Consider the following 27015-nt stretch of genomic DNA (forward strand, 5'->3'; position numbering starts at 1 on the left):
GGGAGCCCGGACTGCTCGCCTTATATAGAGAGATCCTAGGAGGGGGGGCGCCAAATCCCAGCGTGCTTCGCGAGCAGCGGGGGCGGAGGGGGGCGCGTGGGCGGGCGCCTTGGGGGATGGGGTGGGGGCGCGGCATGCACTGCTTTGGCCCGCCGCTAGGGGCAGCATGGGCTCAGGAAGGGGGGGTGCGCGATGCTGAACTGGCCAAGCTGGGAGGAAAAAAAGAAAGGGAGGGGAGGGGAGGATCGAGGACGGTTGGCTTAGGCAGGCCAAGAATGCTATTATTCTGGTGGTGGGAGCTGGGAGACCCTTGTGCTTGGACGGGAAAGGGTCGGGGGACACTCAAGATGAGCCCCGCGACCACTGGCACATTCTTACTGACAGGTTAGTGGCCTGCGCGCGACATGGAGGTTCAGGGGCCCACAGGCCGCCGCCTCACACTCCCCCACTCGGGTTCCGGGGTACCAGGGCGTGCCCAAAGGGTGCTAGTCCCGCTCTATGCCTAATGCCTCCCCCCACAGCACCCCTCTTTCAGGACACCCTGCAGCCCACCTCTTGGGCCAAGTGGGTCCCTCCCCAGGCTTGACCCCTGGCCTTCTCTTTCTCTCTGCACCCCCACTGCCCCTCCCTGTCCAGTAGGGCAGGAATTCGGCTCCAGTTTCCATTAAGAAGGGCACCCCTCCTCGCCCCCCAGCCTAGTGGTGGACATCTTCTGCTCCCTGAAACAGACTTGGGGGTTGTTGCCCCTCGGGGTGGGGATGGGGGTTTTACCCCACAATTGAGACTCCCTGGCCTAGATGTGAACCAAAGGACTAGGCTGGCCAGTTGCTTTCTCTCTCTTACACAAAGATGTACATCTTTTCTCATTTTCTGGGATCTGGTTGAGAGAAAAAGACCACCAAAATGTGACATTTAAAAGACCGAATCCCCCCCCCACCCCCGCCGCGCTTTTTTTTTTTTTTTAAGCATATTTCCTGGTGGCGCGAACCTGATTTTTTCTTAGGTTTTACCGAACACGGAAGCAGGATCATGAAATTCTGGGAGCCAAACAGCGGTGTGCAGGTCAGGGTCAACCATGGCTGGGGGCCAGAGATGCTGCAAACAGCACCCATTGCCCTACTAAATACGTTACGAAGGGAAAGCAAGAACAATTGAAAACAGCTGTGGATGCTTCCAATGTTCTTGGCGGGCTTTGGAAGCCTTCAGCTACGGACTTTGTGAGGTTTACACGGAGACCTCAGCTTTCCCCCCACCCCGCGACGTTTTGTGTTTCTAAATCTTGTGGGTGAATGAATGTTTTGGGGAGCAGTAACTGTAGGTTCAAACCTTTGAAACAGGTCACCGAGACTCAGCTCCAAGCGTTTCCTTGGCTTGAAACATAAGCCTGTAAAAAAATTTTTTTTTTATTGTTAGAGAAATTTGCAAAGGAACAAGGCATTCAAATACTGACTGGGAAAGGATGTTAAATAAAACCTTAATGCGGATTCCCACCTAAGCTGCTCAAAGTCTTAGGTGCTGAGAAAATTAACAATCTGTTGCTAATCTTTGTCAAAAAAGTTAAGGTTAAAAGGAAAATCAAATTGTCTACAACTGAGTTAGATTTATAAATCACAGATGAAACATATTTGTTTTTTAAAGACTAAAACTGAGCATATTTCAGCAATATTTCTGCAGCAGCTTTTTTTTCCTTCAAGGAAAAACAAGACTTTGACCCATTGTGTACAACAAGGTAGAAGGGACCCTGCGCTGTACAAAGCATTAAGCTTTTTAGCACTAAGCAAAACTCATTCATTTCCTGGGAATCTACTTATTAGAAATTAAATGTTGACCTCCAGAAATAAATAAGTGCAGATTTCCAAGAGCAAAGGATATTTATCTAGGAAATTGGGCGAACATAATCATTACTTTTAATTTAAAAGTGTTTATCCTTTTCTGCAAGACAGACTGATTCCAGGATTTTAAATGTTTATTTAACAGTCCCTGTTCCGGTGACTGCGGGACTCTCATATGCTTACGAGCAATTTCTTTCACCCTCAAAGTTAATTCACCAAGCTGTTCACTGAGAGCATTTTAAGAGTTCACTTTTTAAAAACTGACACTTACAGAAAACATGGATCTAAAAAGTAAGGAAAATTCAAGTTTTAAAAACCACCCATCTTTCAGAGTTTAAACTTATTTGACTTTTTCATTTCAAAATGTTAGCCAGTATTTTTATTTTTTGATTGATTGACGGCCTAAAAAATAGATATGGCTTTGTTGGTACTTGTGTAATAATAGCAATTCTCTCTCATGGTCCGAATTCCAGAAGGTGGCTTACTAAGGCAACCAAGATCACCTGTGACATCCTTGGCTTACTCTGGTGCCGGCAAAGTGCGGTTTGCCCTTTCAGACTTCCCTCTATGCTTACAGAGGTATCTAAAGAATATGTTTTTTTCATAGGGTTGTATATACTTTTTAATCTCAAAATTAAATATTGAATCAAATTAATTTCTTCCCGTTTTCTTTCCAAGTAGTAGATTTTGAGCATCAAATAATACTAATTTTACAATTTTCTTTAAAAATAAGCAACATTAAATTAATATTTCCTGATTGAGGTATATGAACAGCAACAACACCTAAGTATTTCAAACCAATGAGCTGAGCCGTGGCTCCCCGCCTCAGGATTATCACATGGAGATATAATTCTGATCAATATCCTTGATGTTTTTTAATGCTTGATACACTTTTTTTTTTTTTTTACTTTTTTCAAATTATAATTTTCCTAGGGAAAAGGCAATACCAGCTGTTTAGGTAAAACTTTCTTGCTAGCTGAAAGAACAAACAATATTTAAGTGAATAGACAAAATTAATAAACACTTGAGCATTTAACTAATGTTAAATACCAATATGTCCTAATACTGATAGATTAATAGATAAGATCTTAAGCACTTATGGTATTTACTATCCAGGTGATTTTTAAGATTTTTCCCCCGTGTGGATTATTTTGTGCCGGCTTTTCACAAGGGTGAGTGTAAAGCACACGCAGCGTTACTATGCATCATTCACTTCACTAGGTTACTAGCTGCTCTTTGTATTGGAACATTTTATTCATTTTTGAAAAGTGCTCAGGAGCTATCATCTCTTGCTTTACCACCATTTTTAGTTCAGAGTGGAGTGACAGAACTCTGTATTAACACTAAGCAGGATTTTGACATCGCACATCTTCTGTTTGTACATTTTACCTATTTTGTGGCAATTTGCCCTGTATCTATGAAGCTGTTGATTTATCTCTTACATTTAGGATAAGTTCTAGAGGAGTAAGAAGGTTTATAGTTCAAAGCTAAGGTAGAGATTTCACAAGACAAATAATAGACTACCTATTTGGGCATTTTATCCTTTTTAATGAGAAGTTGATACAGATATGAATGTGCTTATTTTCTGCCTGTAGTTGGCTTAGCTTCTAGGGTACTAGGAGTAAATTATTTCTAAAAAGATAAAGATTTCACTTTCAAAGGGTAACTAAGGTTTGATTGTTAGCTTTTTTATCTGTTATTATAACAGCTTGCCATAAATCTAGCAGCTATTGGTTTACCCTGTGTATATATAGCATAACTTCATTTCTGGGGAGTAAATTATGTCTCTCAGCCAGCTGGAATTTTCACTTGTCTCACAGACTTTACAGACAGCAATGAACACACCATAAAACCGGGCTAGAGATAACCTGAGTGAGACAGATAGCCCGAGTTCAGCTTCAAACACTAGTTTCCCATGGATGAAAATCACCGTTAAAGAAAAGGCTAAAGCAGCAAAGACATGCTTTTTGAAAGTGTTTCAAGTTAAATACACAGATTGTTTGTGGATCTGATAAGCACAGTGCTTACACATGATGTTTCTTTCCCTCCACAATTAGTCCACACTCCGTTTCTTTTCTATTTTTCCTATTTATCCACACAGTCTATCCTACCTGACCTTTTTTTTTCATGTTTACTTTTTCGTAGTCTCTATTCTAAACATCTAAATATACATCCTGTTTATTATTTATTTTATTTCCTAGTCTCAGTGTGAAAAAGGACCCCAGCTAATCAGATGACACGGGTTGGGTTTGTCTGTTCTGTACTTGGGCTAGAAGGGAACCTTTGTACTTTGCTCTGTTTTTGGTTCCTATCCCGTGTTTTCCATATGTTCCTAACCTGTCAAACAGAGAAAGGCAGACAGATAGAGAGATGAACTGCACACACACACACACACACACACACACACACACACACACACGCGCGCGCGCTCACGCACATCATCCAGACTTTTTTTCTTAACTGCTGTATCTCGTTTTCTAGTCTACTCTTTACAATATTATCAGCTTATTAAGTCTAAATAGCAATTTAACGTTGAAAAAAAGGAAAGAGTGGGGAAAGAGAAAGAAGACAACACTAATGGAAAGAAAGCAAGGCTGATGCTTCCAGTGATCAACAAGTCCTATCAGAGACTATTTTTCTGCTTAGAGTTTTCTGGCTGGAAAGAGATTCTCAATGCTCTAAAGCCATTTGACATCAACTGTGTCCAAGCCAAATTCTCTGTACATGGTTTTCATTGTTAAGTTTTTTTTTTTTTTAAAGATATGTAACTGTAGTAAAGATAGCAATGAATTAAACAATGGTAACAGCAAAACCCAAACAGTCTCACAGTCTGCCGCAGACATTTCCACTGCTGTTCTTGCTTTCCTGGGTTTTGCTCTGTGTATATGTATATTTCCATAGACTTGTACCTCTAAGCCGTGTGGGTCCTTTACGCCTTATTTTGAAAGATAAGTGAGTCTTGCTTTCAGGGAAGCAGTTGTTGGGCTGTAGGCGGATGATGTTCAGAGGGTCTGCAAATTAATTAGCAGGATTGTTGCATAAGCCGGAGACTGGCTGGGACCAGTGCTGGCCAGGTGTGTATAGGTTACTGGGTTTGAAGAAGGGAGACATCTGGGTAAGGTCACAGATCTTTACCCTGGGTCACTTCTTGTTTAATATTGGCACACATGATTTTTGACAAAGATCTAGAGGGCTTGCTTTACAATTCATGGGTGACTGGAAAAAGAGATAGCTGTTACAAACAGATAACAGAATTTAGAATTAAATACCATTTGAGTTTAGTGCTTAGCTGCAAGTACAAAATATAGCAATCAGTGAACTATTCACTGACATGAAGAGAAGCAGAGTGACTTGTGTGCTGTTCTTGTTCTTTAGGAAGATCAGGGAGAAGTTATGGCAAATGTGCCTTATAAAAATAAACATGCAGGTTAGACTGTGATGTTAACATAAAAATGATGGACCTTGCTCTGTTCAACCCCATCTGTAGCATCGTGCTCATTTCTGGCCGTCAGTTTGGAGAGAGTAGTTGACAAACTAGACAACTTGCAAAACAGTCTGTGGGGTTGGTGAGTGTCTAGCAACTCTATCACAGTGGATATTCTCAAAGGTCTGGAAATGTTTAGTTTGAAGTAAACTCTCTTTTGTTTGCTTCAGAGGGCAGAACCAGCGTTAGTGGGCAAACGTGCAGATAGACTCAGCTTGAGACCTTTCTACCAGTTCAGGCCAACAGGAAAATCAACTTCAGCTATTCTTCTAGACCACCAGAAACATTCACCTCTTTTGCAGTGGAGGATTTGAAGACCATTGGAACATATAAGTGTAACCGATATACAAAACATGTCATGGTTTTTTTTTTCCTCTCTCTCTCCTTTGATAAACTCTCTAAAATGAATGGTCCTATGAATTGTAAGTTTATATTTTTCTCTTCTGCACTGCAAACTTGAAAATCTGAGAAAAAGGCAAGATCATTTCCTCCCTGACATGCACCCTAGTCTTAACTGTCTTCCCAGAGCCACCTTCTTGTCAATGGTGTCTTGCAGGTTTCTCCTGCCTAGTGGGGGTGAAGGCTGGGGACTCCAGGGTTACCTGGCAGGCAAGATGCCTGTCCCTGGTCCCCAAGATAGCTTGGTGCTTGCCTTCCTCTTCCTCAGAGGAATGTGAGACAGATTTCATCTCACTGCAGTAGCCCCTCTTCCCCCCCCCCCCCGCCCCCCGGAATCTATCACTTTATAATACAGTTGAAGACTTTTGTCTTTTCACTAACCCCTAAAACCTTAACCAACAAAGTAGCTTCCAGCCTGTGCACTTTGGCAGCTTGTTAGGATGAGCCTGGTCTCTGCCTGCCTTGGGTACACATTCTTACTATGGCAAACATGTCCTGGGGGGAGATTTTTCTTTTTATCTGTGCACCTGCCCATTGATCGTTTATTTTGATAGCCATATCTAACTTGGGAGACACATTTGTTCAAAATGAATCCAGGACCTCTTTTTCTGAGCAGCACTTCTGACTTCATAGAATTTGCATCAAATAATTGGGAACCTTGCAAACTATTGAGGGACTCCATCAGAGATGTGAAGAAAAGGGAGGCAAGTCTGTTGTCTTTGCTAACCCACTCTGGCCTACTGCTTTCCTCCTGCCAAAGACCTGCAACTTTCTTCTCTACTCCAGTGGTTAGAAGTCAGCAGGAGAGCCACAGTCTCTGACTACAAGAAGTGGATTTTTACTGTTAAATAACTTTCTTCTCTCTCTCTCACTCACTGTTTTTATTCGTTTTGTAACAGTGCCATCCACTTCTGTGAGGTTGTAATAATACACACAGCCGCTCGCCGTGGCTCTCTTCCCAGTTGCTGGGGATGCCACAGACATTCTTTGGCTCAGCTCCTATTTTCGGGAGAGAAACTCTCCAAAGTGAGGTTCTGGCTTGTCAAAGCTCACCTGATCCGCAGGCGGCTACTCGCAATTCCTTGAGTGCAGGGCTTACTCATGTCCCTAAACCACAAAGTAATTATCCCAATGTTTAAGCTTTAAAACCTGGTTATCTTGGGAAATGACCGTGCAGCTTCTGAATGAATATTTGTTGCTGGCATGACTACTGTTATGCTCTGAGACATTAATGTATTAGTAAAGGCTATACCATTTTCTTCTTTGGTCACTCTGGTCAAATTTTTGTCGTTGTTGTTGATTTGTTTTTGTCTTTTAAATCTTCACTTAGGAATTTTAATATAACATTTATGTCAGTGGCTTAAATGTATTTCATTATTTAAGAATCATCTTTAACACGGCTCACTTTCTACCTAATTACCTTAGGCTAATCAGACATTTAGAATAGCTCTTTGGCAGCCTGTACCACGGGAATCACCCAGCATCTGTTGTGACAAGGAAGGACAGACTTTCTTTTCAGATAAATGGAACGGCTGGTTTCCAAACTGTTTGGGAGATAGGCAGCTTTGGCTGAATTCCTTCCCATTCTTTGCCTTTTTACTCATTCATCTGGTCACCACTTTGATTATTATGGAGATTGGGGTTCACTCTGAATTTGAAAGAGATCACAGTTAATTTTCCTAGGGCAGTTATATCTGGGGTGTTTCCCTTCCCTGATTTTTTCAGCAGTATGCAAAGAAATAAAGCTTCTCTTTTACCTCTGAATGCAAAAGCAAAGGAAACATGGGCTCTAAGGATTTTTGTTTTCTCTCTTTAACAAATCGGTGTTTCTCACTAGGCGGTAAAATGATACCGGCGGCTTTTTTCTCCCATGCAACAGTTAATCAATGTAGCACCTCTGACATCTTTTATTTTCAGTAGTTACACAGTTGATTCTAATCAAAGGCCAGTGCCACAGTAGGCTGTTGGATATCTTATCAGAATTTGAATTATACTTTTCTTTCTTTCTTTCTTTCTTTTTTTTTTTTTTTTTGTCTAGCAGTTTTTCTTCTGAATGTTTAGCCTACGTGAAAATTGGTGGAAGTGTTCAAAGATACAGACATGGATGTTTACTGTGTTGTTGATAATAATAATGAAAAACCAGAAGAAAAAAAACCTGGTAACTTTAAGAATGAAGAATTACTTTATACTTTTAGGGGCCTCTTAGGTGTTTTTGAGACACTAACAGATGCTGGGTAATAAGTGGTCTGAGCTATCTCACTTTTTTTTTTTAACCATATTGAGTTGACAAAGATGAATCAAGTTTTTTCTCTTTTCAGGACTATGCGGTGTGAAGATTAATCAAATAATTACACATAAGATTGTACTCTCCGGGAACCAAGCTAAATACTGCAAATACTAGTAGAGGATTTGTCTAGACTTGAAAAAAGGTGGAAGTTTCTCCCGAGGAAGCACGGAGGAGGGAAGGGGAATAAAGGTCAGGGAGGTGAATCAGGAAAGGTGCTTGTGACCCTGAAGGTCTGTGGAGATCCCAGAGCAGCCAGAGCTTGCTAAATAAAAAGTGCTGAGAGAAGAAAGAGACAAGGAAGGAAGCTGCCAGCAGGGTCAAGGAGCCAATCTTCCCAGACCTAGTAGACCACCTTAAAGAGGTTCATCTTTGTACTAACACCAATGGGAACTCTCAGAGGGGGGTTAAGCCGGACAAGACCCGATTTGCATTTCAAAAAGAGTACTCTAACTGCTGTGTGAAGAAAAGGTCTGAATGGTTTGCTACTGCAGGGGTTTAAATCCAGGTTGGAGATAGTGACCTTGTAGGCTAATGGAGCCGAGGTAGGAGAAAGAGAAGAGAAGGAACTTTTTGAGGGGTGAAATCAGACCGAGGCTATTGGATTGAATTTGAGGCTGTTAGCCAGGAGGTTATGTTTGCTACACTTCTGTCCTCTGCCTCATAGCCTCTGTAACGCTGGAAGGGGATCAGATCGGAAAGGCAAGATCTCCAGTCTGAGTGTGGTGCGGTTGAATGCATGGAGATGGTCAATAAATTATGACTGAGTCACAGGACTGAAAGCGGTGCAGTTTTAACATGTAATCATGTGCAAGTGCGCCCTAAATGAGAAGTGGAGAGAATCACTTGTATGGTAGAGCATGGCGCATGTATGTCTGTGTACAATTATATGTTCCACGTGAATAAAATATGGAAAGATGCCAAGACAATTAAGAGTCCAAGCTGTAGCCAGTGAGTGGCTTTGATAAGGTGACAATAGGGATGTGAGAAGGTACTTTGTAAAATACAGCTTCCTGATTAAAGTGTTAGGGTGCATTCCACTTAGAAAGCATGGCACCTATAACATAGACAATGAATGGCCGGTTTAAGGCAAGCATGTGATGTGAGACTCCTTTAGACACTTCCTAATGGGAACGAGTGTAGCATTATTGAATTTTCGAATTTGCATAGGAATCTCTCCTGCTGCTTCATGCCCCTACCCCAGTGGCTCACAGGGACCCTCTGTTTTTTAATCCCTTTCCACTAGATCGCACTAGCACTCTGGATTTCACTCAGTGCACGGTGTTTTGTGGTCTGCTTTTCACCCACCACCGTCTTCATTGGGAAACAATCCTCCCTCTTTCAGATGAGAACACTAGACAGTAAGGATGTTTATAGCCACTGTGGATGCCTTTGGTTGGAGGTCCCCGTGTTTCACTTTTTCACCCACGATTTCACCCACAGAAGACAGAACTGTGTAGCAAAAGAACAATTCTCCTTCTAAGTTATTTGAGCAAACAAGAAACCTTAGCTGGAGAAAAAAGTAATCTCTGGTCTCTCTTACTCCTTCAAAAAAAAAAAATCGCAATTTACTTTTCACCTAGTCTTGAAACTGTGCTTAGTGCAAAATGGAGCCGTGTGCACACCGGCAGACGTTGCCCCTTTGGTTGCATTCTTTCCTGAGGATAAATACCTAAGAGTTCATGAGATCCCAGGGAAGATGAATCTAAATGGAATTCACATTGCAGCTGGTCTCTTCAAAGAGGTAAAAGGCGACTCCCAGTCGCCAGCAAGTCGCCAGAAGTCCCTGACCCTGAGTCATGCTGGAGGACCTGCCCAGATACCTTCTTAGCCCCAGGAGGCAATGGGGCGGGGTTTGACAGGACTAGAGGCACTGGGTTTTAAGTCTGTTTTCGAGATGTCTCCAGAATGTTCTATAGCCCGCCATAGAAATGTGATTTTATTTTGTCCATCATGGTTGTAGAAAAAAAATCAGAACAATGTTATTTTTTTTTACTGAAGGTAAAAGATAAAACAAACAAACAAAGAACAACAACAACAACAAAAACATTTAAAGACGCCCAAATGTTTCTTCACATTAGTTGAAAATGAACACTAGATCTATCCTGTGCGGATTATTATTTTGTGCTAACTTTCATTGTAAAGCTTTTGAGTGCATTCTCTCAATCAGGGCTCGCTGTGCCTCTGTGATGTGAATTCTGCTCTGTTTCTGCCTCTAGAAGAGGAAGGAGCTGAGGCACAGATATACGTGGGTTCAACTAACCTCCCTTCTCCCTGCTCTCACACCGAGCAGCGCCTTTCTTTAGGCCCATTTTATTTGATTTTATTCTATTTTGTTTCATTATGTCTTATAATCTGCTTTGCTTAAAAATGATACAATTCAAATCAACTTAAATTATATTAAATATCTGCTCATATTCTGCTAGGTTTTTGTTTGTTTGTCTTTGAAGTTTGAAGTTTGAAAGCTCTGCCCCATCAAGCACTTCTCTGAGGAGCACGCCCTCTGGCACCTGTTAGAGCCTTAGGAGACAGTCTCAGAAAAGCCTTCCCACTCCTAGAGTCTCAGGGACACGGGGATTTTCTTCTGGCAATGACTTGTTTTGTGTCATGCATTGATTCTGATGCAAATGCACAGCACCAGCTCTTCTACCGCAGAGCTGAGGCGTTACTTGTTGCTGTTCCTCATGCAGGGATCCAGCAATGCATTCCCCCAGAAGTAAAATAAAATAAAATATAAAGTAGTCGCTATGCTAGAAATAAGGGTGTCCGAGAAGAGGCCATACCGCTTACGCATCACATTCTTTTAAAAACTGTTTGGAGTTAGGGCTGTTGAGTTGGGAACAGTGACATTGCAGTGACATTGCAGTCAGCCACGGAGTGGGTTCAAAATCCAATCCTGCGACTTCAGAAGCATGTGACTGGTGGCAAGTGACACTGTTTCCTAAGATGTCTTATCCTTATTGTGAAATCGAGCTACCTATTTCACATCGTTTGTGTAAGGATCAAACCAGTTAATATGTGTAAACATATTAACAGTTCAGGATCTGACTAGCATTGCTCTGAAAACTTGGGTGCTAATGAGTTAGTATTTTGTACCAAGGGAGACCAAAATAAATAAATAAATAAATAAATAATAGTAATAATAACAAAAAACTAGCTTAATACGTAGTTTTATAAGTAGTAAAGAAAGTGGCATTAGGAAAGGAGAGGGAAGATGGCCCGGTGGATGGCCCAGTGGGTAAAGTTGATTGTTGCCAGATAATGAAAGCCTAATGTTCAATCCCGGGAACCCATGTCCAGGTGAGAAGAGAAAACTGATTCCACAAGATTTTCTGTTGATCTCCAGACATACACTGTGGCATGGGCATGCACCCACAGACGTCAGACACACTCATGCCTGCACACACACACACAGACACACACACAGACACACACTCACACACACACACACACACAGAGGCAAACACAGACACACACATAGACACACACTCACACAGACACACAGACACACACACACACTTGCACACACAAAGACACACACAGAGAGACTCACATACACAGAGACACACACACACACAGACACATACCCACACAGACACACACACACAGAGACACACATTCACACAGACACGATGCTAATTTTTAAAAAAGCTTTAAAAAGGGAAAAGAGAAAGGTTTTGAAGGGTGTCCTAGAAGGGAAGAGCTATGGAAGATGTGAGCTCTACAGACAACTTCAGCAAAGCCTTAGAGGAGAATAATATGTAAAGAAATAAGGGAAGCAGGGCCCAGAGAGGAGTGTGATAAAGCTTGAGAGCTCACTTGTAAGGTGAGTGTGCTAATCAGATTAAATTTCACTTGGCACATCCTGCTGTTTACTTGGACAGTGATGTCTGAGCAAGTTATTATTTATTATTTCTGTTTCTTGTCATTCTGATTAGCCCATCAGCAATCAGTCACTATTCATAGCTCTTCAATTGCTTGTATTAAACAGCAACTCCCTCCTCCCCTAGTCTGCAAATTACCCAGGTTGGGAAAGAGCAATATTCTCTCTTCAGAGACTGCTTGCTCCAGACTAGAGGAAAACTCCTTATGCTGCTACAAGCCTCCAAATGATTCAGAAAATCTTAAGACAAACTTTTAAGCCTTGTACAGTTTCTAGGGAACTGGAGGACAAGCCAGCCACCTTCAGATTCATTCAGCTTTGACGCTTGGAGGGGACGCATTGAAGACTTGGCTATGCTGTGGACATGGAGGGTCCAGCAAATTATGCGAACAGGTTCTGACTGTACACGCATAACTGCAGGACTCATGGCGCTCTCTGCCTTTGTGTTTTCCCATTAGAGAAAGCAGCCTTGTAGGTGTAATTGTGACAAATGATCAGGAACCGCTTCCTTTAATGATTTCTGAAGACGGTGTCTTACCTCTGGAGTTCGTCCAATAACCTGTCTATAGAGGTTGACATTATTTTACCCATTAGGTTTAGTCTTGAAAAGTGGTGTGCAGGAAAGGTATTTGTTAAACAGAATGATAGTTTTTTTTTAAAAAAAATTCTTTCTTCTCACAGGGAAAAATAATTCACTGGTCTTCTAATGAAAATAAAGCTACCAAACGTTAGCTCCCCCACATCCCCAGCAGAGAGTAACCTTTTTTTTTTTCCAGTGTGTGGTTTACAGTGAATTTTAACACTAGAAACTAGTTAAGAGCTTCCACGATGTCAAGCATGAAACAAATACTGATTTCCACACTCGTGAGATTTCTCTTTAAGGTGTGGGTAGGACTTGAATGTCCAAGCGGCCACATGTGCTGAGGCGCTCTGTCTCGCCTTCTGTAACTCTTGTCTGGGGAACTGAGCCACCGTACTTTGTCCTTTTACTTAGAGTCGTCAGGCTTCAGTTTTCTGGTATCAGTCAGCTATTATATGAATTAATATGAACTTGATTAAAGTGAGTGTGCATGGATCAGTGAAGTAGCCCCACGGAAGGGCGCTGTTCCATGAAGTCCAAAGACCTGAGTCATGTCCCTAGGGCTGATATAAAGTGGAAGGGACTGACTGACTTAATAAACTTGTCCTCTGACCCCTCTGTATGGGTAACATGACATGCCCAGTCCCATGCACATATCACAGATACACACACACACACACATACACGCACACACATACACTTTAAAAGAAAAGCTGGGTTTCCTCTTACATCAAAAAAAAATTGTCTCCAAGCACTGGGGTCTCTAAGATACAGAAGCACCTCTGAGATGTATGCAACTGTTCTATCCTGCCGTAATCCTTGACAATTAGGACACTGATTAGATTTTTTAAAAAATGCTATGAAAGAAGCCGAGCGTGGTGGCACATGCCTTTAATCCCAGCACTCGGAAGGCAGAGGCAGAGGCAGAGGCAGGTGGATTTCTAAGTTCGAGGCCAGCCTGGTCTACAAAGTGAGTTCCAGGACAGCCAGGGCTACACAGAGAAACCCTGCCTTGAAAAACCAAAAAAAAAAAAAAAAAAAAAAAAATGCTATGAAAGACATCCAGGCTATCTCTGTAGAGGACCCGGGAAGTATAGAGCTGATGCATTTGTTTACTAGCCAAGAACCCAAAGTGACTGGCAACGCTTATGCCAGGTTGGTCACCTGAAAAAGTGTGTATGGACGACAATCTCAGACTTAAAGGTCTGCACACTAATCCATCAGAGCACTCACTCCTAAAGTACAACCGTGTGATTTTGTGTAAACCCTCGGCTGTGATTCTTATGTGCAGTACAGTCCGAAGACTGCTTCACTAGAACGGGGGCAGGGGTCAGGCCAGCGCTATCTGGTCTCCCAGCCCAGGCTTCCCTTGCGATGACTCACCTCCCAGGCAGCAGAGAAGCTCCTGGGCGGCTGCTTGCTGGATTTACTACCTTGGGCCTTAACATTAAGCCTCTGTAATCTTCAAACACATTGATAGATTCACCTGGGTTTGTAAGGATTGGGAGAAACAATATGTGAAAGCTCTTTGCTGGAGTCTGCCAGTAACATCTAAATGCTGCTGCCCGTGCTGCAAAGGAAAGCAGCTTTGTCATGTGCTTCCCGAGCCATTCTGTCAGGGTGGGCTTCTCTATCCCCCGTCAGCCCAGCGGTGACTCAGATGTCTTGATTGTTCCATGAGATAACCTGGAAGTACGAAGGCAGGGGTTTTCAGTGCTGGGTCTCTCCTGTTTTGCTGCATCCGAAGCAATAGGACTACTCTCTCCTACCCCTTTGGATTTGTCAGACTTGGAGACTTTGTAATTATTTATGAGAACCACACGTTGAAGTAGTGTGCCCCATCTGCCTGGACTTTCTTTGATAGAGTCATGGATATGTGTGGTGTGTCTATTTGTTATAAACCTTTTGGCAGCCATGGGCATTTATTCTGAAGGGGCTGCCTAGGTGCGTAAGCAGCCCTGTTGCCTTTCAAAGTAATAATGAAGAGTCTCCTGGAGGGGAGCCGACTGGGCCATAAGGCAGTCTTACTGTTTTGGATTTTGTTTTAAATTTAAGTTATTGGGAACACCTACCATTTGTTTCATCTAGTTTTAGAAATTCATAATTTCATAAGGTCATAGCACAACTCAACCACTTATTAGGAAAATCACTCGTAAGACTGGTCATTTAGTAGATAAAGCTGGTCTGCTTAATTCTACAGAGTTTAAAACCGATGCCAGCCAAGTAGTTCGTTAGAGTCCTTCACTTACACTTCCCATAAGACTTGGTTTGTTTGAATGTTGCTTTTTGTTTTTTAATGGCCTAGGTTTCTGTGGGTTTTGTTTGTTGGTTTTGAAGCAGGGAAGCTTCCTTGATTCCCTTATCCAGCTGCCTTCCCCAGCACACACAGGGATCAAAGGCATGAGCTACCACACCCAGCTAGAACCTAGATTTTGAATCCCTTTTTTTTTTAATATGGGGAACTTAGTATTTTCAAAATTTAGTTTGTTAAATATTTTGCTCAAGAGTTAATGTGAAAAGAAAATCCGTACATAATTCCTGGCATGATGGAGACACAAGCGTTGTCACAGGACGCTTCTCTTTCCCTTCTCATTCAGGACGTATTTTCTTTATTCATATCCTCTATTTCTGGCCCTATATGTTCTACTTTTCTTGGATTTGTGTCTCGTTTTCTTTATCTTTGCTCTCTTGCTCTCTCCCCATATCTTTCCTAGAACCTGTGGATAGACCCCCTCCCTTTCCTCACCCTGCCCCCAGTCGCTCCCTTTGCTTCCTTGTCCTGGCTGATCTCACCTCCCTGGCAGCTTCTGCATCTTGACCTTTGCCATTTGGTTCTTCCCTTCCCCAGTCTCCTAGAACTCTGTTTTCAAGGAGTCTACACGTACATTTTCTGCTTTTGAAAGCTAGGAGTCCTTGATCTCGCTCTCATCCTCTGGTCATTTTGTAGCAAGGGGTCATACCCTCTTCCTTGACATTTCCCTTCATCGGAGGATGTGGCATTTCTGACTTGGTTGTCCAACCTGTGATTGCCCCTGTCTTTTCTTGATAAAGATGTTCTCTGATTTTGCAATTTAAGTATGTGTATTAATACATTCTATATTTATTATCCCTGCTGATTTATGCATCCTTTCTTATTCCTTATTTTATGGGTATGCACGAACTCTTGGGTTTATGTATGTGCACCATCTATATTCGGGTGCCTGAGGAGACCAGAAGACATCAGATTCCCTGGCTGTATATGTCACAATCTACATGAGTTGGGTACTAAGAGCCAAACCAGTGTCTTTTTAAAGAGCAACGTGTGCTCTTAAGCATGTGTCATGTCTCCCAGCCTCTTATGTGTTCTTTCTTAAATGTGTTTCAGGCTTAGAAGAAAGGACAGATGTATGGGGTAAGCACTAGGGGATTTGCAGCTGTGCTGAACCCAGAGTGGGACTTCTCTGAGGGAGAGTAGAGAACCAGTGTCAGAAAAATGGAGGCAAAATCCATGAGCTCTGAAGGGTAAGGGTGGATGAAGAGAAACAGATCAAGCACATGGGGTCTGTGCTCCAGACCACCACATATTTTAGGGTCTCTAATGTGTTCCCTGAGGGCACACTGTTGTCAGCACTGGAACTTTGGCTTCTCTTGTCAGTTCTGTAAGAGAAATGTCTTCAAATCTGTACCTGAAACCCCTTTATATTTGTTTATAACTGGACCTGGAACCCTGCCTTCTTAGGTGGGTTCACCTGCATGTCCATTTGGGACCCTAAATTTCACATATCCCAAACTTGAGTCTCCTCTCTTTCCTGAAGTTAACCTTTCTTCTGGGCTTACTATCTCTGGCCAGTATCATTCTAGATCAAACCCTCAAAGCCATCTTGGGCTCTCCTTTATCTATGCACTCTGAGGTTTGAGAAATAGTCAACATTATCTCCTTTGTGTCTTGCACCTGGCGCCTCCGTGTCTCTCCTTTACCTTTGAGCTGGCGGTTTTGATAGACTACGTGCATCTCAGGACCTTACCTAATCCTCATGTTCGTCACTGCCGCTTTCAAGTTTCCAGACCCAACTCTGAGTTGAGGTAATGCGAAATTCCTAGCGAGTGATAATTGTCTCCCCTCCAGTCTTCCTGTATATCTCTGGACCCTATCTAAGCCTGCTCACCGCTGCCACTGTAGTATTTCCAAACTCAACCCTGAGTTGATGTAATGGAAAATTCCCCAGCGAGAGTTAATTGTCTCCCCTCCAGCCGTGCTGTGGCCCTCGTGATTTTGACCATTCTTTGGACATCATTAGAGTCATTTCATAACCAACATCTGTGTATAGAAACTTCTATTCAATCCTCACAGCCTGTAAGCCCCTTGTGGGGCAGACCGACGATGTCTTGCTTGTTTGTTACTCCTATAGATTCCCCATATTGACATGTACTAAGCATTTGCTAGTTGAAATTCAGCTCCTAGTCTGAGAAGATGTAGTCTGAGCCAAGTTAACAGTAACTGTGATAGTAATTTTTAATTTGACATTAATTTCATGTCTCTGTGTGCATTTGTTTTATTCTGAAAAGCTTTTTTATTAAGCTGTGCCGATGGCATAAATGGAACAGTTAACTGGAAGACCAAACAAGCCAGCAGTTTTAGTATCAGCAGGAAACTGGCTGCTGGGAAGAAAGATGGTGAGTTAGGCTCTAAATGTATATCCTCAATTGGCTGTCAGTGTTTGCTTCCGGTGCTCTTTTGTTACGTTTTAGTCTTGTGTCAGTGAGTGTTTAATAAATCAGTCTGAAAAAAATTTGTTTTCCTAATCTTCTAAAAAAACTCCTGATCCTCTTGTGTTGTTAGTGCATTATTTCTGTTTTTTTATAAACTAAGAAAAAAAATCCTCTCGTTTTTAACCTTCTCCCCTTATCCAGTCTCTATCATGACACTTACAGAACTGTTCACGTGTGCTTACTATTCCAATTTATTTAAAACATTGAAAAACACTAAGAAGTACAATTAATGATATCGTTTTAAAGCAGTCTTTGTAATCTTAGAAAAAAATGGCCATAAATATTTTGTCTAATTTTGGGTGATTTGATTGTAAGTCAAATTGATGTTTTGCTATTAAATAATTGTTTTCTATTAGAAAGGTGGGTCTGTCTGTCTGCATTTTTCCATCTATAAATGTATCCATTAGCAACATTATATGACCTCTGAAACAGTGCACTTATTCAGGGGGAAAAGCCTACCTTAGGATTAGCTTCTCTCAGAATATCAGTTACCATCGTAAACTTTCACTTATATAATTTTTATTTATTCATCTTTAACATCTTTCTCCTTCCCTATGTATTAGCTGTATGTGGTTATAAAGCTTAATCAAGTAGTAGCCTGGCTTCTATAACTTTGAGGCCACCGACATGGTTGCATAATAATGCCAGTGTTAAAATAATTTTGAAAAGAAAAATTTTATATAATAAAATGTTCTTACTGTGAGATTAAGAACTTTACAGTAAGGGATTTCTTTCCTTCACGTTGGGTCACTAACTGTTTTTACTTTTTCTTTCTTTCTTTCTTTCTTTCTTTCTTTCTTTCTTTCTTCCTTCCTTCCCTTCCCTTCCCTTCCCTTCCCTTCCCTTCCCTTCCCTTCCCTTCCCTTCCCTTCCCTTTCCCTTTCCCTTTCCCTTTCCCTTTCCCTTTCCCTTTCCCTTTCCCTTTCCCTTTCCCTTTCCCTTTCCCTTTCCCTTTCCCTTTCCCTTTCCCTTTCTCTCTCTCTCTCTCTCCCTTCCTTCCTTCCTTCCTTCCTTCCTTCCTTTCTTTCTTTCTTTCTTTCTTTCTTTCTTTCTTTCTTTCTTTCTTTCTTTCTTTCTTTCTTTCTTTCTTCCTTCCTTCCTTCCTCCCTTCCCTTGCCTTCCCTTCCCTTCCCTTCCCTTCCCTTCCCTTCCCTTCCCTTCCCTTCCCTTCCCTTCCCTTCCCTTCCCTTCCTTTCCCTTTCCCTTTCCCTTTCCCTTTCTCTCTCTCTCTCTCCCTTCCTTCCTTCCTTCCTTCCTTCCTTCCTTCCTTGCTTCCTTCCTTCCTTCCTTCCTTCCTTTCTTTCTTTCTTTCTTTCTTTCTTTCTTTCTTTCTTTCTTTCTTTCTTTCTTTCTTTCTTTCTTTCTTTCTTTCTTTTCTGAGACAGGGTTCTCTGTATAGCCCTGGCTGTCCTGGAACTTACTCTGTAGACCAGGCTGGCCTCGAACTCAGAAATTCGCCTGCCTCTGCCTCCCAGGTCACTAACATTTTTATACGTGGTACCAAATTATTCAGCAGCTGGAGTCTTCATCTTCCACATCTGTTTTATGGTAGGGCAAGATTTCCTAGTATCACATCTGTCTTTGAAGCACACATCTGTGTACCTAGGCATTTCATTGCTCATATCTATGTAAAGATAATAGTTTTATAATAGTAACTTCCCATGAAAAGATGCCAGGCATGTGTTTTACAGAGCACCAGAGTACTCATTCTAGGGCCGCTCCTCATGCTTCCTCCTCCCACACCCTCCTTAGCTATTTCTAGTGGAGTCTCCCACAGGACCTTCAAAAGACTCAGTCTGGTAATCCTTGTGGTTTTGTTGGTTTGTTTGACACAGCCACTCTTCCTGTTTCTTTCTAGTTATGGGTCTGATGTATGTATACTTTGTTGTTCTGCTCAGCTCTGAACTCTCTATCCCTTCCAAAGGAACGGAGCCATCTCTGGCTCCTCATGCACCCATGGGATTCCCAAAGATTCTCCCTCTAGGCTTCCCAGCATTTGTGCACCAGATTATACTCATCCTTTACTGCTTCATGCTGCCTCTTGTTTTAAACTATGGTCCTCAGCGGTTCTGCCTTTCCTAGCATTCCCCCCTGGTCCCTGTTTGATTTACCAAAAGGATATTGCCTAACTAGCTCATAGATCTAGCTGAGTTACTAAGCTGGAGCTGTTTGTAATCAAGTGCAGCACAGACAGACAGACAGACAGACAGACAGACAGACTGACTGACTCCACCAGGATCTCCAAATGGTAACCATCACATTTTGTTTTGAATGCCATGCTTCTGATCGGACCTAATGTTCTGTGTATAACTTGACAGACACTATCTCCTGAACTAGAAGTAAAAAACCCCTCTCAAATCTGTCAAACCAGTTTGGGAAGTAATGCTCTTATTTCCACGTGTTTCCAAATTTTCTTTTTTCCTGGATTCCTCAGCACATTTAAGGCTTAGCATTTTCCTGAGGGAGTGGAGTGACTTGTAGAAAAAGGTTTCAGTTTCATTAACCATATGAAGATAACGAATCATCACTTTATAACTTACAACGAGTACTCGTAGCCTCTGTAGCGACGATGTTTAAAGTGCTAGACTTCGCACTCACTGCTTGCCAGAGGATTTGCTCTATGCCACCATATTTCACATTATTCTCTGATATATATTAAGTGATTATAAAAGTAATAAAAAGCACTCCAAATACGGATTCTCTCCTTGTATCTTGGGATGAGAGTAGAGAAATAGTAGCTATAATGTGTATCCTTAGGGTAATTTATTTGAAAAGAAGTATATTTTCATATTTATATACTTAAAAGTAACTTTTCTTGTTATCTTATCATGTGTTAATTATAGAAAATACATTTCCTTTACTTGACACTTCTGAATATTCATAGAATGAAGTTTGATTATATTCGTGTATTCACTCCCTCTTGTTATCCCTTTTTCACATGCCCCTTCCCCCCTCCACTTAGAAAAACCACATTCTAAAATTTGTCAACCTTAGGTTTACTGATTGACACTATAGATTTTTTCCTAAGAAATTAAGAAAAAAAAAAGTCAAAATGAGTGTGCTTAGATTCCCTAATCTTCAACTTAAAGGCTATAGTTTAACTGAATATTCATGGGACTAAAATAATATGTACATTAGATAGCTAGCTTCCATCTTAAAGGCAGGTACATTATTGATCATCAGATGAGAGCTGGGAATGGAAGGGTGGTGCAGTGGTTAGGAGCACTTGCTGCTTTTGCGGAGGGCCCTGGTCTGGTTCCCAGCAACCCCAGTGAGTGGCTCACAAGCCGCTGTAATTCCAGTTCCAGAGCACATATGCACACTAAGGTATTCACATACATACAAGATACAAATAAACCGGAGAGGGGTGCATGTAGGGGAGACTTGAAGATAGAGGATGATTCTTGTTGATCTCTTTGCTTCCATGAATGTAGAGGACCAGGAAGTGCCCTTAGGCTGGTAAAGTCAGGAGAGAAAAATCTCGAAATTTTAAGCCTCTAAAGGACAGTGTACAAGAGAGGCAAGGCTTTCCTCCTAAGTCCTGGCTATGAGGCTGCGGTGCCTCCTCTTCTTAGCACTAAGGAGACTTCTTCCTCCTTGAATTTGTGAGTTTATGCTTATAACCTTGTCTTTTCTAGTTCTGTAGAAAGATAACCCTCTGAAATCAGAAGCTTAGCTTATCTGATCAAGTTCTGATTTTTTTTTATAAACCAATAGGAAATTATTAAGCAAGTTAAGCAGTCACACGACTGCTTACTGCAATCTTACTGTAGCAGAGTGATTAACTACCAAATGCGTTAACTTGTGTTTTGTATTGTCAAATTGATAAGGTCCGTGGATACTCTGTTAGTCCTATGCTCGGGAAACCATCATCTGGTTCCTCTGGGGTTAATTTTGTCATCTATACAGTAAAGTGGAAGCTTAACTTCTCCAGGAAAGCAAGTGCACGGCCGTCCTGGCTGCAGTGGGAAGCTAAGGGCGTATCTTGGCCAGAACCAGTACTTTGATCTGTCCTTTAATAAAGATATTTGCATGCCTAGCATGACATCTAAAACCCCTTTCAACTTTTTGGCGTTCTGAGTCCTGTGTTTTATTGATCACCCATTAACAATAGTTTGCACCCCTTTCCTATCAACATTTAAGACACATAGGCACACAAACATACAAAGGGGAAAACATATTTGATTAGATAATAACCAAGATAATTCCAATTTGGAAAAATTAATAAGTGACTTAGGAGGGAAATTTTTCATGAAGAAATTCTGCTGCCTTTTTGTAGAAAAAGATCCCAGCTTTGATTTCTGCCTTGCATGAACAGAAGTGCTTGTATTCTTAGCAAGGAGGTGATTTTAGTGCTGTCCTTAGGATGAATCCTGCACTTTAGGCATGGGCTATCTGTGACTGTAAGAAAAACAATAGCTGCCTACCTCCAAATGAATGACTGGCCAGCCTTTGATGCCCCAAAGTGAAGGGCTGACAGCAGCGACACACTTTCAATTGAAAGCCAACATTTATTAGGTTGGATCGATCAAATCTCACATAAATGTGAATGAGAGGAGAAAAAAAGAAAAAAAAATCTGAAAACAGGTTGTGTACCTGGTTGGGTATTAAGATTTCTTATACACTAATTGTCTGGTTTAATAATTTCATTTCTATTTGAATGTTGTAATAACTTGTTAAAAATGAATTAGGAATCCATAAATTTATTAAGCTCTGGAAATCCCAAGGTGAGTTATCTTGATTCAGAGAGCCAAAGAGATTCATCTCTCAGTCTGTTCTAATACATTGGGTATCGTGCTATGCACATAGGGACTCCGAGTTTCAGAAAGATGGTTAAGCCTGTTAAAGTTGTAATATGAAGGAAAAAAGAAAAGAGGAAATCTCACCCACCTCACCCCCATTAGCACTTAAAGTGCTTGATTTTCAGAATATTTATACCTATTTGCTTAGGTCAAATTTTGTGTTTTAAGGTTGTTTTAAGACAGGTGGCAGATCAGCACTCTCTTTATAGGTTGAGCATCTTTGAAAAATCCTACTCATAATCTTTATTTAATTCCTCCCAGGTAGTACTTTCCAGTAAGATAATGCTGTGCACAGCTGTAAATATCTATCTAGTTATCTAGTCATACCATAGTCTTGTTTAAATAATTTGTCTCCAAGTACCTTTGTGATATTCCCCAATGAATGAGTAACTTCACATCTTAAAATTGGACATTGATAAAATTGAGATGCTTTTAAAAACAAACGTTTAGGTTGTCATAGAAAGGTATTCATTATAGTATCTTGGTATTTTTAAAACTGGTTAGGTTACTACTGCTAAGAGTAATACTTTATCCACAAATCTGTGTTTAAATTATGCAGTCTGTTTCCCACATAGCAAACATGAAGTTATTTCACATAACACCGTATGTTCATTTTGATTCAAAAATTCATGTATACATAGCATCTGGATTGAATTAAGATTTTCAAATGTGCACTTATTTATTTCTGACTCTGTTATGTTGCACGGAGTTTATACTGCTTTTGCCTCAAGTAATGACCCTATCCTGGGGATATTAAGCGTCTATTCACGGGTGTGCGGCTTCAACTGGAAACCAGGAAACGCACCACAAAGGGGTCCTTGGGCAGCTAATGCTTCAAATGCTGTCTTCTGCTTTTTTCACATCTGGCAGAGCACGGTACACACGGAAACAGCACGTTATCTCCTCTTAATTTATCACACAGTCCTACCTTATTTGCTAGTCTGGCTTTTAAACCTGCAGCAGGTTAATAATTGCAAGCGTAAAAGGCGAGAGAAGCCACTATAGAAAACATACTGATAGCAGTGAGAAATGACAGCTGACAACTTGTCTACTGGGGGGAGAAAACAAAAAAATCTATAAAACACACAACCTTAAAATGCATTAGCCTACTGGGACCCACTCATGTGATTTGTAAATGACAGGCAGCCAAACAGTCCATACGGCCCCCTGTATAATAGAGCCACGTGTGGTAACTGGTGTGCGAAATGATGGTCTTAGAGCATCACGAAAGAGGACCAACTGCTGCTACGTCAGGAACATTAGGCTTCTCCATGCTCCACTCTCTGGGTTTTTGGTAAACTGAGGTTTTACCCAATCCTCCTAAACCTCAAAAAGCAGAAAAAGACCACATAAGTGGATCTTTTAAAGTCATCAGTTTGTTGGTGAAGAACCTATAAAAGACACATGCACATAATTGCTACCTTGCAAGGGCTAGTTGGACACGCTTATTGACAATAATTCATGACATTCTTTCCAAAGATTGCAAAAGGAGACAGGTTTAAGATTAAACGTAGCTGGAACTTTCCGGCCTGACACTCAGTGTCTGTTTTATCTTTATGGCTGTGTCCTTGTTCTTAATGACGCAGAAAAAGGTCCAAGAAGTGTTCTCTGGCCCCTTTGTAAAGATGGGGTGGCATGTGTGTCTGTTTACATTTCAGCGACAATCTACACAGCAATCGAGAAGCTCTGTCAGAGGTTCTTCAGCAACGCAGAGCTTTCCAAATGTCAGTGTTTGTGAAGTATCGGTGTTTGCTTCTGTTTTCAATGTAAATGTGTGTAAAGTGCACACCGATGCAGAAGCTTATCTCTCCCTTCACGCAGAGAAAACATTTCTAACAGATTCTTAGCAGAGGAAGACAGGCACAATTTAGGGAGTGTGAAGTCCCACTTTATTGCCATTGCTGTCAAGATCTATTATTTGATTCTCTGCTCACTACTGTCACATAATATAGAGTTGTTGAAATACCCTGACCTTTCTATATACCCTGTGACTACAACATGCAATGAATAGTTCTGTGAATAAGATTATGGCCATATGGCACAGAGAAACATAGGTGCTTAGGGAGGGGAAACATTAAAATCATTGTTTTCCAATACTATTTTCCTTTTGGCTCTTCTTGATTCAGACACTAGATTTCCATGTTTGCTCGCTTCTTTTTACAAATAAATTCTATTGTTTATGGTAGTGCATTTTCAGAAGTCTTAATCTGTACCACCATATCCACCTTTCCTATTCGAAGGTGATGGTTTTGATGTGCGATGTTTCGAACTCTTGCTTTAATTGTTTTGCCCACTTATGTTGCTAGATTGGAAGGGATTTAGCTACACATTGGCTCCAAGTTTCATTTGTATCCAGCGGCGTGTTTGCCGAGGTAATGGATTTGTAGCTGTATAAGATCATAGAACGATGCAAGACAGGGAGAGGCCAGCCCCTGTGACCTCGGCTGGATTAGCACAGTGCTGTACACATGTGCGTTGTAAAGAACTCAGGCCTTAGGGCTGTGGCTTCTCAGGGTGTTTACATGTCATTTTCTAGGCTCGTTATTAAGAAAAATCGTGTGTATCAAGTTTACAGTTTGTGGGTCCCACCTAGGCACCTGTGAATGCAGCGTGTGTCAGCTTCAGGTAGCAGTCTCCGTGGGTAGTTTGTGCAGGCCTTATGAGTATTATTGTCATAGCTCATGTTTAGAAGAACAGCAACCCAGGGCTTCAAATTCTCTATGCCATTTTGCTTCTGAAAAGAAGCACAGGTGTAAATACTGCCCAAATAGCCCTTCTTGAGGAGCTATTTGTTTTGCAAATAACAAAGGGACAGGAAACGGGCTCTTCTCTAAAATGTTGTGTGGGTGCCCATAATTTAAACCTACCATACCAAAAGGAAGTATTATTTTCACAAACAAAACATAGTGGCTTAGTCATTTTCCATTTCTGGATGATGAGTGTGTCATACATCTGTATCATGTTTTTCTCAAGTGAATGGCATATATACTTAAAGTGAAACAGGCTTTACTGTGGAGTTGCCAAGGTAACTGACCAGCAAGGATGCAGTTCGGCAGATTGCAGAACGGCAATTGAGTACACATGAATAAAAACAATGTGCATGCCATCTTAAAGCCCGAGAGGGCGATGGTGGATTGTGGATTAACTCTGTACATTGAAGAAATGGTTTTTGTTTGTTTGTTTTGTTCTGTGAGAATCTGAGGTGCTCTATACTAGTCACGGTGCGGTGGTATGGAATGATAGGTGCCCTTTAATGGGTTCATGTTAGGCTTTATGAGGGCTATGTAGAAAATAGAATTATTTCACAGTATTATTTAGTGTGAGAAACATTTCTTTTTGCTTCGCAAGCTGACATATATCACTTTGCCATAGCAAACACTAAAAGAGGCTATTACTTTATGATGGAAATAGAGGAGAGTAATCTACAGAATACTATACCTTAAATTAAGTGTCATATATATTTAGCTCCCTCACATGAGACCCGTGTCTGTCTCTGCACCGTCTTTGTGCTACAGTGTATTCATTCATTCTGCAGGCGTCAATAAACCTATTTAAATATGTTCAACACTCCTCAAGGTATTAAAAAAATGACAAGAAAAATGAAGCTTACTGTTGCACCACACAGGGTTTTTTTTTTTTTGTCTCTAGGGAGATTAATAAACCTGATAAGTTCAGAAGAGATTCATTTACATTATTCTAAGTATGCCAGTGCTTTGGATAAAGCTGCGATCTGAAATTTTAACATTTTTAATATAGAAAAAAATAACTTCTCAGCAGGAGTTTGAAACTCTCCACGATTTGATTCTTTCCTTCCCAGCTGTTTTCTTCTGACATGAGCCCGGGGATTGTGCACCACTGGCTTACTGTATTCCTTTAAAGGGTCCCCACATTACCCCAGTATGTTTTCATTGCTGAATGACCGAATCCCTAGTGCCTGTCTCTGGGTTGTAAGCACCTACTATTAAGAAAAACATTAAATCTATTAATTTTTTCCAGATCTTTCTAAAGTCAGCCCATCCTTCAAGTGGGCTGACTTTAGTCGTTCTTGTCACCAGAACGACTAAAGCTCTGGGGTAATACCTAGTTCAGAAGATGTTGGTCTCTTAAACTGGATGGTAATCTTGTAGGAAGCAGGGATCTGGTCTCTTTAAAGGGTTCTCACATTTCTGAAACCAGCTGATATTTTAGACACATTGTGATATTGAACTGGGGCAAAAAAAAAATCATATTACCATCCTTTTTTCATCTTGATGGTTTTTCTTCAATTCGGTGATCATTATTTGCAATGTGATCCTCACTGCCCAACATGAACAAATCGTCCTCGAGTAGAACCTGGCAATAAGAAACAGCAAGGGAAGCCTTTACACAGTTCAGTGCCAAACACATCAGTCTCTCTCTGCAAACCTTGTTAAACTATCTTGCAGCTTCGATTGATTGATTGATTGATTGATTGATTTGGTTGCATGGCATTTTTGTTATCGTTACTTTGTCTTGAGACAGGATCTTGCTCTGTAATCCAGGCTACACTGAACTTGTTCTGTAAGCCAGGCTTGTCTTAAACTCAAAGCTATCTTCCTACCAGTCTCCTCCTGAGTGATAGAATTGCAGGCGTGAGCCACCACATCTGCCTGGCTATTCCACAGGCTGTGAAATTGTGTTTTTAGTCGTCAAGTTATGAATACATAAAACTGCAAGCCAAATGTTTTAGCTCATTTTCTTTGGTGTGTGTGTGTTGGGGGGGGGGTGCAGTTATCCACAGAACACAGGGACAAGTTTTCTCATGGGGAGAAACATTTTGTGGGAGTTTTTTTGTTTGTTTGTTTGGTTGGTTGTTTTGGTTATTTATTTACTTATTTACTTAATACTAAAAACTTTACTATAAGTGAAGTGATTTGGCTACCTGGGGCTCTCAGCGAGGTTTTGAGCTTGGTGTGCGTAGTCTTAGGGTTCCTGGGGTTAATTACCACATTTACAAATCCATCAGTGACTAAAGGAAAGAAGT

General features: G+C 41.2%; 1 protein-coding gene across 5 annotated transcripts in view; it reads left to right on the plus strand.

Moving 5' to 3' along the window:
* Window positions 1-167: 167 nt before the first annotated feature.
* The window catches only part of Sgce (sarcoglycan epsilon), a 72920-nt gene continuing 46072 nt past the window's right edge, over window positions 168-27015 (plus strand). For 3 of the 5 annotated variants that reach the window (XM_029478941.2, XM_021164421.2, XM_029478942.2), the window contains exons 1-2: window positions 201-384; window positions 17008-17115. In XM_029478941.2, the coding sequence (XP_029334801.1) occupies window positions 276-384; window positions 17008-17115 (217 nt within the window). In that variant the 5' untranslated portion in view covers window positions 201-275. Of the gene's footprint in view, window positions 385-17007; window positions 17116-27015 lie in introns of all 5 variants that reach the window. The other 2 variants (XM_029478943.2, XM_021164423.2) reach the window with 1 other exon arrangement.

The sequence above is a fragment of the Mus caroli genome, unplaced genomic scaffold (assembly GCF_978045245.1).
Source record: "Mus caroli unplaced genomic scaffold, Mus_caroli_1 scaffold_7, whole genome shotgun sequence".
Lineage (NCBI taxonomy): Eukaryota > Metazoa > Chordata > Mammalia > Rodentia > Muridae > Mus > Mus caroli.